The sequence below is a fragment of the Microtus oregoni genome, unplaced genomic scaffold, assembly GCF_018167655.1.
Source record: "Microtus oregoni isolate MIOR12 unplaced genomic scaffold, Mior012 000007F_ref0000211, whole genome shotgun sequence".
Classification (NCBI taxonomy): domain Eukaryota; kingdom Metazoa; phylum Chordata; class Mammalia; order Rodentia; family Cricetidae; genus Microtus; species Microtus oregoni.
The window spans coordinates 24,785,098-24,798,549 of record NW_024543066.1 but is presented as its reverse complement, the minus strand read 5'-3'; the positions used below and the strand labels follow the sequence as shown (position 1 = coordinate 24,798,549).

At 41.8% G+C, this 13,452-nt stretch overlaps 1 protein-coding gene across 3 annotated transcripts in view; it reads right to left on the bottom strand.

Annotated features, from left to right (window-relative positions):
• Positions 1–10,994: 10,994 nt before the first annotated feature.
• Positions 10,995–13,452, bottom strand: part of Bend6 (BEN domain containing 6) — a 49,739-nt gene continuing 47,281 nt past the window's right edge. For all 3 annotated transcript variants that reach the window (XM_041655214.1, XM_041655213.1, XM_041655212.1), the window contains one exon: positions 10,995–12,373. In XM_041655214.1, coding sequence (XP_041511148.1) covers positions 12,360–12,373 — 14 coding nt within the window. In that variant the 3' untranslated portion in view covers positions 10,995–12,359. The remainder of the gene's footprint in view (positions 12,374–13,452) is intronic.

Below are 13,452 nucleotides of genomic sequence, written 5' to 3'. Positions count from 1 at the left end.
AACTTGGAATCTAGTAATTTTCAACCACGTCCCTGTCATAATAAGTATTTATAGGGAAAATTCGCTGAAGAAATATTCCATCCAAGAGCAACAACAAGCAAACAGGCCCTAACGCATCGCCACATTACACGAATGATGCCTCTTGGGCATTTCTGTTACTCCTACCACAAAACCCTCCAAAGGCTGGGGTACAGCTTGCCCAACACTTAGGACAGCCTTGAATTCTATCTCCAGCACCTCAAAACAGCAAAGTTATATCTCCTATCCCTGCACCCCCAAATGATTCAGACTGCTACAGCAAATCCTATCAAATCCCACCAGAATCCTTAGGAAAAAAAAAAAAAAGACCTCTGAAAACACCCAGCCACTTTTTTATTTTGAATTTCATATTTCTACAGTATTTTTTGCTATCTTATTTCCATGATTATTTGTGGTTCACTGTCTCTCTGTAACGCCTGCGTTACTCTCTATGGTACAGTTCGCGCACCACTGTACCACTCAGGGGCGGGGGCAAGGGCCTGGAGATTACAAGAACACACAAGAGACCTGGGTCATTCGAAAGGAGATAAGCCGGCTGTGGTTTATTCAAGTTTAGGAAAAACCTTATACACCTAGCCGCTGCACAATGAAATTTCCCCCAGAGAGGTGGGAAATTACCATGCCCAAGGTGGAGCAAACAATGCCCTATAGCTAACCACCAGGGGTGCAGAGGGAGCACAGGAACAAACAGGATGTTTAGCTGGAAAATGCAACAAACTGCTCCAGATGAACCCCAAGAGGAGGGGTAGAGCCATGGGCCCTATATCTCTCCCTACTTAAAAAATTTTAACTTTATTTTATACTTGTACGGATGCTGTGAGTGAGGTAGGGGGATGTGCATGCTACTCTGTGTGAGTGGGGGTACAGGGACAATTTTGTATAGTCAATTATCTCCTTCTACCTGTACGTGTGCTGGGGATTGAATGCGGATCAGGAGCAACGCAGCCAGCATTCCTTGTCCATCGACCTTTCCCAGCATCCCCTTCTCTTTATCTTCAGTGCCTTTCTGTGTGTCTGGTTTGCTTTGAAGCTGTTGCAATGGTGATTTATTTTCTTTTTCTGAGTTCCACTGGTGATTAAACTCACAAGAAAGAGCCAGTAAATAAGAAAATAAGTGATATCTACCCCAACAGATCTACAAATTACAACTTACAAGATACAAAATATAATATACCGCCGGGTGGTGGTGGCGCACGCCTTTAATCCCAGCACTTGGGAGGCAGAGGCAGGTGGATCTCTGGGAGTTCGAGGCCAGCCTGGTCTACAAGAGCTAGTTCCGGGACAGGCACCAAAGCTACAGAGAAACCCTGTCTCAAAAAACCAAAAAAAAAAAAAAATATATATATATATATAAATATATATAAATTTATAAATATATATAATATATATATAAATATATATAAATTTATAAATATATATAATATATATATATATACCATGACTGTGTTGTTTTCAACCTAGTAATGTAGGGACGTTGGGTCACAGAGAAGTCAACAATCACAATTCAGCTTAAAACAGAAATAGGAGCAAAAATGAAGTGATTGTCTCAAGAGATGCAGAGAAAGTCCCTGACAAGGTTCAACATCCTTCAGAAGAAGCTAGAAACAGAAGGCTCTGGCCTCAACATAATACAAATCATTCCTGCCAAACGCATAGCTAACATTATCCTAGATGAGAAAACCCAGAAAGCATGCGTTTCTTCTAATAAAAAGAATGAGGCAAGTATACTCTTTCCATTTCATTGCACAGAGTGCACAAATTCTTAGCCAGAGCAAGAAAGACACGAGAAATTTAAAAATGGATACAAGTGGGAAGGAAGAAGTAAAAGAATTCCTACTTAGAGAAAGAAGACCTGATCCTATACCTAAAAGGCCCAGAAGACTTCACCGGGAAATGAAGGAGAGAAAAGACAGTCATCACAGCAAGCCAAACACAGCTTTAGCTGCATAGCTTCCCGGTGGGGGGAAAGAGAAGCCACTGTACAAATCGATCTCAATCCAGTTGCAGGTTTTGGTGAGATAATGAGGGGGACTGCAGTGGAGAAGAATTCCATCATCTCATCCTACGCAACTCGGTGGACAGTGGCCAAGTGTGCAGTAAGCCACCTTGTCGGGGTGACTTCTGCTGGGCTCCTAGCCGCGGGTTTGCACATTCCAGGGTAGGAGCATGAGGATTAGAATTATTAGGCAAAAGGAACATAGATATAGGAGAAATAAGAGACAGGAACACAAGATAGTATCGGGAGGGAGTTCAAGTGAATACTAAAGTCACTGGCGTTTAATTTCCATTTGCTTAAATACCCTGACCCCAAATAAGAATAAGATAAAAAACTGCATTAACATGATACAAGGACTGAACAGACCAGTTGAAGGATTACGGGCTACATTCTTAGTTAAACATTCTGTTGCTAGAACAAGACAAGTAACACACCCTAGACTACAACATTCTGTAGGCAAACCACCCTCTGGGTGAAATCCATACTTATCTCCCTAAGAGAGTAGGAATTTAGTTGGATCCTTAGACTTTTGTTTGAGGTAGAAACAAATCTACTTCTCAAGGCCTGAAATACCTGTTGACAATAACCTTGAAGGAACAGAAGTTCCAACTCTCGGACCTTTAGTCAAGATAGAATGGACCCGTACCTGTGGGCCCGTCACAAGTGCCATCTTGAGAGAACATCTATGATTAAAAACTGAGCCATCCAGCGAATAACTTCACATCCATGCCCATGCGAGCGGTCCTGCTTGAATCCAGTAGGTCGTGAAGCAAAACCAAAAAGACTTGAAAGTGGGATTGGAGCTTGGTCTGAGGGGGAAAAGTTGATCGGGAAGAGGGTAGAGTGTGACAAGAATGCATTATATACATGTATGAAATTGTAAAAGAATAAATTAATTCTAAAAGATGAGCTACCGTGGGAAAGGGACTAAGAACAGGGAACAATATTATATATCAGGAAGCCTCGGTGTGGTGTGCCACAGGCTGTGAGTGATTGGAGGTCTAGAGATGGAGTGTTGTGGCGTGGGGAGGAGGGCTGGCCTCTGGCAAGCCAGAGTTCGTTCGGTAGAAGGTTCATCTCTGGCAGAGAAAGACAGCCTGTCTATGTAGCCAAGAATAAGTCTCATCAGCTGAGGTCTGCTAGTGGATCGAACTCTAGCGCCATCTATCTGTTGTTTCCTGCAGCGCATTCCAAGGATTCTGCAGACTGCTTGGTACCCAACAGCAGCAATCCTCGAGCAGGGGCTGTGATAAACACCACAACCAAAAGCAACTTGGCAAGGAAAGCGTTTATGCCATTTTACAGCCGTAAGGTCCCAATTCACCACTCATGGAAGTCAGGACAGAAGCCCAAGGCAGGAACCCGAAGCAGAAACGGAAGCAGAGGCTGTGCAAGAATACTGACTTGCTCCTATGACTCGGCTTGCTTTCTTATACAGCCCAGGATTACCTGCCCAGGACTGGCACCATCCACAGTGCGCTGGGCCCACTCACATCAATATTTAATTAAGAAAAAGCCCCGTAGACAGCCCACAGGTCAATCTATGGAAATAATTCTTCGCGTGTTTTCCCCTCTTCTAGGTAGCCCAAGTTTGTGTCAAACCAATAAAAAACAACCAGTCTAGGAAGTCTTAAAAGCACAAACATAGATATGCTGCCTATACCAATGGTTCTCAACCTGAGGGTCATGACCCCTTTGAGGGTTGACCGACTGACCGCCCCTTTCATAGGAGTCATTTAAGACCATCGGAAAACACAGATATTTACATTATGATTCATAACAGTAGCAAAATTATAGTTCTGAACTAGCAACAAAAATAATTTTATGGTTGGGGTCACCACAACGTAAGGACCTATGAGAGTATAAGGGAGCACAAAGACGACATTGCTGCACAACTGTCTCACTTGCCTAAGTGGGATGGGGCGCTCTCTGTACGTGAAGTCTCTTAGTGTTAGTGTGTAGGTGTCGATGTGTCTGCTCTGGAGAAGTAAAAATAGGGCAGGTTAATGCATGAGCTTGTTTCTTTCTGCAATAAAACCAGGGAGGTTAGAGTGTGCATGAGTATGAGTGATAAACAAAGGGTGTGTGCAGGTTTTAACCAGATATTGTAGTTCCTGTAGTAATTGGAGCACATCAGGCAATGAAGGCAAAAATTAAAGTAGCTTCTATTGCTGGAAATACTCCTACAACATAAGCAGACTCCGAAATGGTACTTAGGGGCTATGACTCAACCATAAGAGACAAAACAAAACAGTGAGCTCCATCTGTAGGGCTCGGGAAAAAGAAGCACTAGTAGATGATGAATATCTGGACCACGAACCCTTCCCATGTCCCCAGACGAGCTATTGATAAAATAAGTCTTTGCCTGTAGCATGGGAGAAGGTTGAACAGGTTTTATAATCACAAATTCAGTTTGTTTGAGAAAATCCCATAGCTTAGCAGCTGGATGGTGATTTTCTATCCTTCCATAGTAATCTGCAAATGAAAATTTAAAATCCAAAGAGTTCTGTAACACACTTTAAAACCGATTGTTAAAGATAATATGATACAGCAAGGACCAAATCCACGTAATTGTTGACCCTGGGTCCTGCCCTGACTTCCTAATTGAGCGAGAAGAGTAAGGTAAGCAGTGTTTTATGTATTTCAGTATTTTATGGCTCTTATGAAAACAAATCCACTCCTAAAATTGTTCCGCTTTGCTTTGATTCTCATAGGAGACAACTTAGTGGGGGAAATAACTTTAAAGGCAGTGAAGAATACATACAATACACAAATGCCTCTTTTAGTCTGGATTCAAATAGCTGTAGTTCTTCCTTTGCCTCTCAAGCCAATATATGAGGATTGTCCTGTGCTGTCTCTCCTGCTAGAGTTTTAAATAGATTGGCTATTGCTTAGGTATTCCCAAAGCAGAATGCAGCCAATTAGTAATCCCTAATAATGTCTGAAGGTTGTTTTTAAATAGTCTAACGGACATTTTTTTGTGTGTGTGGTTTAACATTTGTTCTAATAACTAGTTGTCTCAAATACTACACCGAGTCTGATCTTTGTACCTTATCAGGTATAATAATAAGAACATTTTTATGTGGCATATTCTGAGTCATGAAATATATAGATTGTAGTTCTTCCTCAGAGGGAACTAACAGGATATCATCCATATAATAAAAAATACAAGCATGAGGGAAGGCCCGCCCCGCAGGCTCTAGAACCTTTTGTTATTCTTTCTGCAGGGTTGGAGAGAAAACACGAGACACATGGCGGTCCCACGTGGGTGAACTTTAATGGTGAGGGGGGTAACGACAGGTGAGGGACGGGGGTGAAGAGACAAAAGGGAAAGAGGGGTGAGTTGTGGCGTCCCCCGATTTTAAAGGGGGTATCCTGTTGCGGCTGGGAGAATGTCCTGCGCATGCGTGGCTTTCCATTGAGCTGGGATCTGTAGTCCAGGGGGATGCTGTATTCTCTGCGCATGTGCGGCCTTGTCTCCAAAAGGAACAACACCTTTCCTACATAGTGTTGGTACACAGTAGGGAAGCTTGTTACGCTTTGAGATACCATAGTCCATTGACAGCAGAGCTGAGGTTCTTATTGACTGAGTGAGGGAACAGAAAAGTGAATTGTTCCCAATCACTTCCAACATAAGCAGGGAAAGAATCCTGCCTGTCTGCCTCTCATCACCACAGGTTGCTTTTGGAGAACATGGGACTTTGTTGATTCTGACGATTTTTCTAGGAGGGAGGTATCTTTATGGAATAATGATCAAGATGAATATGTATAGTAAAAAAAGCAATCTTTTAAATTCAAAACTATCCAAAGCCAGTCCTTAGGAATAACTGAAGGCATAGGTAAGCCAGACTGCAAAAACTCCCATTGGCCACATAGTGGCATTAACATTCTGTAAGTCAATCAACAATTTCCATTTATCAGATTTCTTTTTAATTACAGAAACAAGAGGGCATGCCTGCCAGACCCTATTCTCAAGGTCACCCCCAGTGCTGCAACAGAGTATCATCTGCAGGACCCCATTCCAAAGCTGTTGATCCCTCAGACCTCTCTCTGGCTTCTCCTACCCCCAGCCTTCAACACCAGCTAGCATATCCCACCCACCCCCTGCCCAACACACCAGACAAACAGGACAATGTTGAGTCCAGCGGATGGAGCAATGATGGGGACAGACCACCAAAGTCTAATAAACCAGAAGAAAACTTTATTCCAGAAACCAGAATCCAGGAAAAAATATCCCCATGGGGCACAAAAAGCTTATCAGTTAGCTGAGACCACAGCCAGAGTTGTTCTTTTTTTTTTGTTTGTTTGTTTTGTTTTTTTTGATAAGGTTATGGTGGAGGCTGGTTTCTGAACCCACATTTTTATAGTAGGGGCACCAAACATTAGGTATGAACAAAGGAATTTTTACAATCTCAAGGTAAAACTCAGATACAGATTGCCTTACTGCACAATCTCCATTAACAGAGGGTTTTTTTTTTTTTTTTGATTTTTCGAGACAGGGTTTGTCCATAGCTTTTGGTTCCTGTCCTGGAACTAGCTCTTGTAGACCAGGCTGGCCTCGAACTCACAGAGATCCGCCTGCCTCTGCCTCCCGAGTGCTGGGATTAAAGGTGTGCGCCACCACCGCCCAGCTAACAGAGGTTTTTAAGTTAAACTAGTGTTTGTACTTATTCTATTGTCTTTCTTGGTACTTCCAGGTAGTGTTTACTGAAGCCCTGTGGTCTCCTCTTTGATGCTGCCAGTTTCACATAGAAGAGATAATGGTACAACTCAGAGGTCATATATCTATCTCCTAAAAGTTGACTCAACTCATATTCATAGACTAGCTCTCAGTTTGTAGAGAGATGCTTTGGCCTTGTAAATAGAGCTATGGGTAGTAAAGCGAAATAACCTACTGTTAATAGTTAATCCTCAAGCTGCTGAGAAAGCTGCTGACAGTCTCTTCTCATTCTCCTAGGTTTACAACTTTATATTTCTTTATTTCTACATTCCTATTTTTGGAATCTACATGTTATATTCTTATCCTTGGACCCTTCTGTAGGGTTAAGCCAGCCCCTTAGGGGCGGGTTTTGCCTCGGGCGAATGTTGACGGAGCCTGCGCAGTCTCTTTTTCCTGCCTCCTGTGCTAAGCGGGAACCTCGGTTCTGTAAGTTTATTTAACCATTAAAGCTGTATATATTTTTTAATATATCTGCCTGCATTTATTTACGCCGCTACACCCTTCAACAGTAGAACAGCCAACACACTCTCTGAATATCCAGAGAGGAAACAGAAACCAAAGAACAAAATACCCACCCAATAAAGACAAGACCAGATATCAAGTACCTGGAATTAAAATTATTCCAAACTCAGATGCCTATACCCCAGTATAAAAAGCACATCAATAACATCCAGAACAATATGTCTCCACTAGAGCCCAGATAGCTTACCACAGCAGATACCTAGTATTCCAACATTGCTGAAGCACAAGAAAAAGACCTTAAGACCAACTGTATGAATATGACAGAGGTCCTTAAAGAGGAAATGAATAAATTCCTTAAAGAAATCCAGGAAACACAAAGAGATGGAGGAAAGGAATAAGTCTGTCAAAGAAAGCCAGGGAAACACACTCAACCAATAGGAGGAAATTAATAAATCCCTTAAAGAAAGTCAAGAAAAAGCAAACATGAAGGAAACAAAGCTGAAAATGGAAATAGAAGCAATAAAGAAAATACAAAATGAGGGAATTCTGGAAAAGGAAAATTTAGGAATTTGAATAAAAACTAGAGGCAAGTAATAAGTATTTTGAATCCCCTGGTTGTGGATCTCGCAGCCAATGCAATAAAGCAAACCACTCTGAATGAATAAGACCAGGTTTAATCTGTGCAAAGCACCCCCAGGTGATCTCGGGGAAAGCAGCAGAGAAATCACATAGCAGGCCTAGGGACCAGGTCTTAAATACCCTGTAGGCTAGTTCTATGAGCAGCTTCATGGGAGGAACCCCCACTTGGCAGAGTCTGGAGAGGTGGGGCCAAAGTGGGGTTCCCAGCTAAACACCAAGCTTCACCAATAAAATACAAGAGATGAAAGAATCTCAGGCACTGAAGAAAAAAAATAAAAGAAATGGATACATCAGTCAAAGAAAATGTTAAAACTAAGAAGTCCTGACACAAATCCTTTAGGAAATCTGGGACATTATGAAAAAAACCAAACCTAAGAATATAGGAATAGAGGAAGGAGAAGAATCCCAGTTCAAAGGTTCAGAAAATATCTTCAACAAAATCATAGAAGAAAAATTTCCTAACTGTGGTAGTTGAATGTAATTGACCCCTTAATCCCATAAGGAGTGGCACTATTAAGAGGTGTGACTTTGTTGGAGTAAGTATGGCCGTGTTGGAGGAAGTGTGTCACTGTGGGGGCGGGCTCTGAGGTTTCTTATGCTCAGGATACCACCCAGGGAGTCAGCTGATTTCCTGTTGCCTGCAAGATGTAGCACTCTCAGTTACAGCACCACCTCTGCCTGCATGGCGCCATGCTCCCTGCCATGATGGTAATGGACTGAACCTCTGAAACTGTAAGCAAGCCCCCTTCTTATAAAGAGAATCTTATAACTATTCTCTTTATAAGAGTTGCCATGGTCATCGTGTCTGTTCACAGCAATAGTAAACCCTAACTAAGACATTAACTTAAAGAAGAAGATGCCTATAAAGATATGAAAAGGTTACAGAACACCAAATAGATTGGACCAGGAGAAAAATTTTCCCGGCTACCTAATAATCAAAACACTGAAAGTACAGAGCATAGACCTATGCATTAGAATTTTGTAGCACACTTTGTTTAATCTTGTTACAGCTCATAGTTCCCAACCCTATTAGGGTTGAATGTAACTCCACAGCACGCCATTGGGAAGGCTATTCTATGGTTATGATAGAAGACATGAACTTCAGGAGTCATTAATCCTGTAGAACTTTTAATTTTGAATCCAACAATGGCTTATCATTTTCCTTCAAATGTGCTAAAAGATGCAGTTTTATATGTACTAAAAATCCTCCCTCACGAACTACACTGTTGCTATATAAGGCAATAATAGTAACTCCATTTTTTTTCTCTGGTTTTAAATTGCCAATCAGTGGGCCCTGGGATCATGACTGTAATTTCCCCTACGTAATCTTTATCAATGACTCCTATGTGAACCATGATTCCTTTCATGAATAAACTACTGTGACTCAATGAAAGTCCAACTGTGCTAGGCAGTATAGGTCCCCAATATTCTGTATATAAGTTAAAAGGACATTGAAGAGGTGAAATGGTGGCATCTTTAGGGCAAGAAATCTGAACAGCAGTACTTCCTTGAGCAGCAGCTTATAAGGAAAGAACTGGGTAGATTGCAACCTGAAGCTGGCACAAATGTTACTGTTTCTAGACTTAAGCCCTCTAATTTTGCAGGTCCTGAAGGGAGGGGGCAATAATCTGTTTCCCTGTTGTTTACTGGTATTGTTATTGTTGCTAGGCAATGTATTGCCATCCTTACCATATTTAGATCAGCATTCCTTAGCCCAATGTTTTCCTTTCTTGCATTTGAGGCATATACCAGGAACTCACTGATTTTGAGTATTCATTTGTTGTAAGAGCAATTTACATTGTTTCCTTAAGTGGCCGATCAGCTGGAATTGAGACACTTTGCTGACATTTGTCTTTGAACAGCATAGTTTCTAAAGCTCTGTTTGTAGGTCCTTACATTGCTACATGACTGTCAGAAAGTCCAAAACATTTCCCCTCTCCCCTGATTATTCCTTAGCAATCTTGATTGGCATTACCATAAGCCAGCTGTTTTAACAATAGCTCTTGAATTGTTCCTCTTTGACTTGTTCCTCATTAACATCTTTGGGTCTCCCTATGAAATCAGCATAAGGCTTACAGGAACTTGGTATGATTTTAATATAACTAGACCTGAAGTCAGCTACCCTTCTTCTTTTTTGCCCCTTTTTAACAATTTAAAGGTTTGATCACCCAGTTTATATTCATTCAAGGAATTAATTATCTCTTACTCATGATTAATATTCTTTTTATCTTCCTTAAGTACTTCTGGTAACAGTCCTAATTAATGGCCAAATGACTAAAAATTGAACAGGGATCCCCCCCACCCCTCCTTCATCTGCCTTTTCAATATTTTTTTTTTTGGATACTGTCTCATACTTCTTTTTTTTTTTCTTTTTTTATTGAGAAAAGGAGAGAAAAAAAAAACAAGTTTCCCCCTCCTCCCAGCCTCCCATTTCCCTCCCCCTCCTCCCACCCTACGCCCCCTCCTCCCACCCTTCTCCCCCTCCCCCCACTCCTTTCCCCCTCCCTCTCCAGTCCAAAGAGTAGTCAGGGTTTTCTGCCCTGTGGTAAGACCTAGGACCTCCCACCTCCGTCCATATCTAGGAAGGTGAACATCCAAACTGGCTAGGCTCCCACAAAGCCAGCACATTACGTAGGATCAAACCCCCGTGCCATTGTCCTTTGCGTCTCATCAGCCCTCATTGTTCGCCATGTTCAGTGTCTCATACTTCTTTATCTAAAGTTTCTTCTTCTGGAAGCCAGGGATTGTAATTATAAATAACTTGCAAGCAATCTAATAGTTGGGATACTTGTGTTCCTTCTTCCTTTAAAAAAGGATGCAAAATCTTGATATAAGGCAAAGCCTTCCCTGGTTTCTGCCCCGTTATTCTCACTCACTCCCCCCTCCACCCCGTGAGGGTCCCAACTATGCTATCTTCCTGTTTGGGTGCCACTTACAATTATCACTCTAGAGGTGGTGGGATCTGGAAGAATGGAGCCAATAAATGATGTGGACTGAAATCTCAAGCAATAGCCAACTTTATTCAGAGCATTGCATCAGACAACTTATACTCTGAGGGCTAAAAGAGGTTAAAAGAGTAAAATTTGTTTGCCCTGAATATAATACATTAAGAAACAACAAGAACAATAAAAAGTGCAATAGTTTTCAATGGAGTTAAATTTTATTTAATTAAAAGTAGCAAATGTTGCATAATTTATTTCATTGAGAATAACTGTTCTGTATGACTGCATGGTTATCAAGCACCCTTTACAGAATACTTCCTGGGTGCGCTGCACTTTAGGGGTCCCCCTCTCCAAGTTTTGACATCACTTTACACACTCAAGAAGCAGAGTCTCACCGGGCATGGTGGCACACACCTTCAATCCCAGCTTTTGGGAGGCAGAGGCAGGCAGATCTCTGAGTTCAAGGCCATCCTGATCTATAGTTTGTTCCAGGATAGCCAGACCTACACAGAGAAACCCTGCCTTGGAAGAAAAAAGTAAGAAAAAGAAAGAAAAGAAGAAAGTGAGAGAAAGAGAGAGTGAGGGAGGGAGAGAGGGAGGAAGGAAGGAAGGAAAAAATATAGTTTCATATTGCAAAGTAGTCAGGCAATCTGCCATCAAGTGAAAAGTCTCTAAAGAATATTTTATCTTTTGTTGATTTACAAAATGACATTTTTCCTGTGCCATTATTAAAGCAGTATTTTTTTCCAATTCACTTCCCTTCTGTTAGAGTGGAAATAAACACGTTAAAATTAAGCAGTTTAGCATCACAGCTGATCAAACATGATGTTATGCCCTAAGTGTACTTTAGGTAATATTGTTGTTTAACATTACAATTTGTAACTAGTACACGTTGGACAACGAATATTGGGAGGTATGTCTGCTTCACAGACTAAGTGTCTATTACAAAATTCGGTACATCATTTTAACAAACAAAAATGAGATTTGGGGCTTTTAGGATTGTGTTTGGACAACTTAATATTGAAAAGATTTTTGTTTTTGTTTTTTTCCCATAATCCTATTCACCTTAATGTTACATCATCACCACTTGGTTAGATGCGGTTATCATCCCTTAGGCTCACTTTGCTCCTTTTGTATTTGTAAATGCATTATTTCAATTGCATTTCCACTCAACGCGCTTGCTACATCCAAAAAGCAAACAAACAGCATCATGGGGAATCACCGATGGTGATAATGCATGCTGTTGTGGAGGACATTGACCGATATGGAGGGTAGATGCTTTTGTTGCTATGACAAGAGCTTATATTATCTTATGTTAGTTGTCCAGGGAAGTATTTGGGGCTGCGAGAAATGCGAAATTCCAAGGGAACCATATCACATGCGTGTTTGACAGACATTCTCTGGGTTGATGCATCGTTAGCAATTAGTATGGCCTCTGCATGCAGCTTCTTCGGCCAGTCTTTTTCTCCACCAGGAAGGCCATGGGTTCTACAGACGCCATACAGCTGGTCTCTGATGTGTCTCCACAAAATCCAATGGTTGACGTAAAACCAAACATGCTTTATTTTAAGATACCTGTAGTCATAAAAAAACAAATTTCAAAGAGGTGAAAATTTGGGTTAAAGACAAGAATTACTGTTATTGAGATGTACTGTGAATTGTTTTATGGTTTATTTAGAGGAATTCCAGTGTAGAAAACACTTAAATATTTTAAATTCATTTTTATTTGAGATGATTAAATTGTATTAGCTAAATTTTAAAACATGGTAAAATGAACCCCCTATGCCAATGAAGCATTTTAAAAAGTCATCAACAAAATTCTGTATAACATTTTAAAGTAATGTTTATTGGTTGCTTAATGGCGGCTACCAGTTCTCCAAACCTGGTTTCCCTGATTCAAAATCCAGAAGAGAAGAAAGCAGGTAGGTGATCCTCAGACCCTCACCCCCACGCCACTTCAAATCCAGCCCCCAGTCTCACCCCCAGCTCTGCAGCAGACCATCCCCTGTGACCTCCCCCTCTTCTCTGCCCCCATCTCCAGCAGATTATACAGATCTCCTATAGCCTCCCTCACCACTCCATCCCTTTGTGTCACCCTCCAAGTCCCTCAGGCATTCCCTGAGGACCAGCAGGCCTCTGCCAGGGAAGCAGGCGACCATCTTCAGGTCTTCACTCTCCCTCCTCTCCTCCAATCCAGCCCCCTCCCCGCAGTCTAATTCCCAGCTCCCTAGCAGGCTCTCTTCATTCTCTACCCCCACTCACAGGGGACTAAACAGATCCTGGCACACCCTGCTTTCCCCCACTGGGAACTCCTTTAGGCTCTTCCAGCTCACCATCTCTATTCCTAAATGTCAGTTCCCAACAGGAGAAACACATTCTAACCAGAGCCCCCAGAGGCCATACCTGGCAGGATCCCAGAAGCATTTCCTACCAGGAAACCCACAGTCACCAGACTCCCCTAAGAACCAGGAGAGACAACCAAAACCAAGGATCAAAACAATCACCCTACAAAGACAAGACCAGATATCAGTGCCTAGAATTACAATCATCCCAAACCCGGATGCCTAGCCCCCAGTAAAATTCATTCTGGCCAGAACAGTAGGTCTTAACTACAGGCCAGTAATCCCACCACAGGAGGCCCTGACTATTCCAAC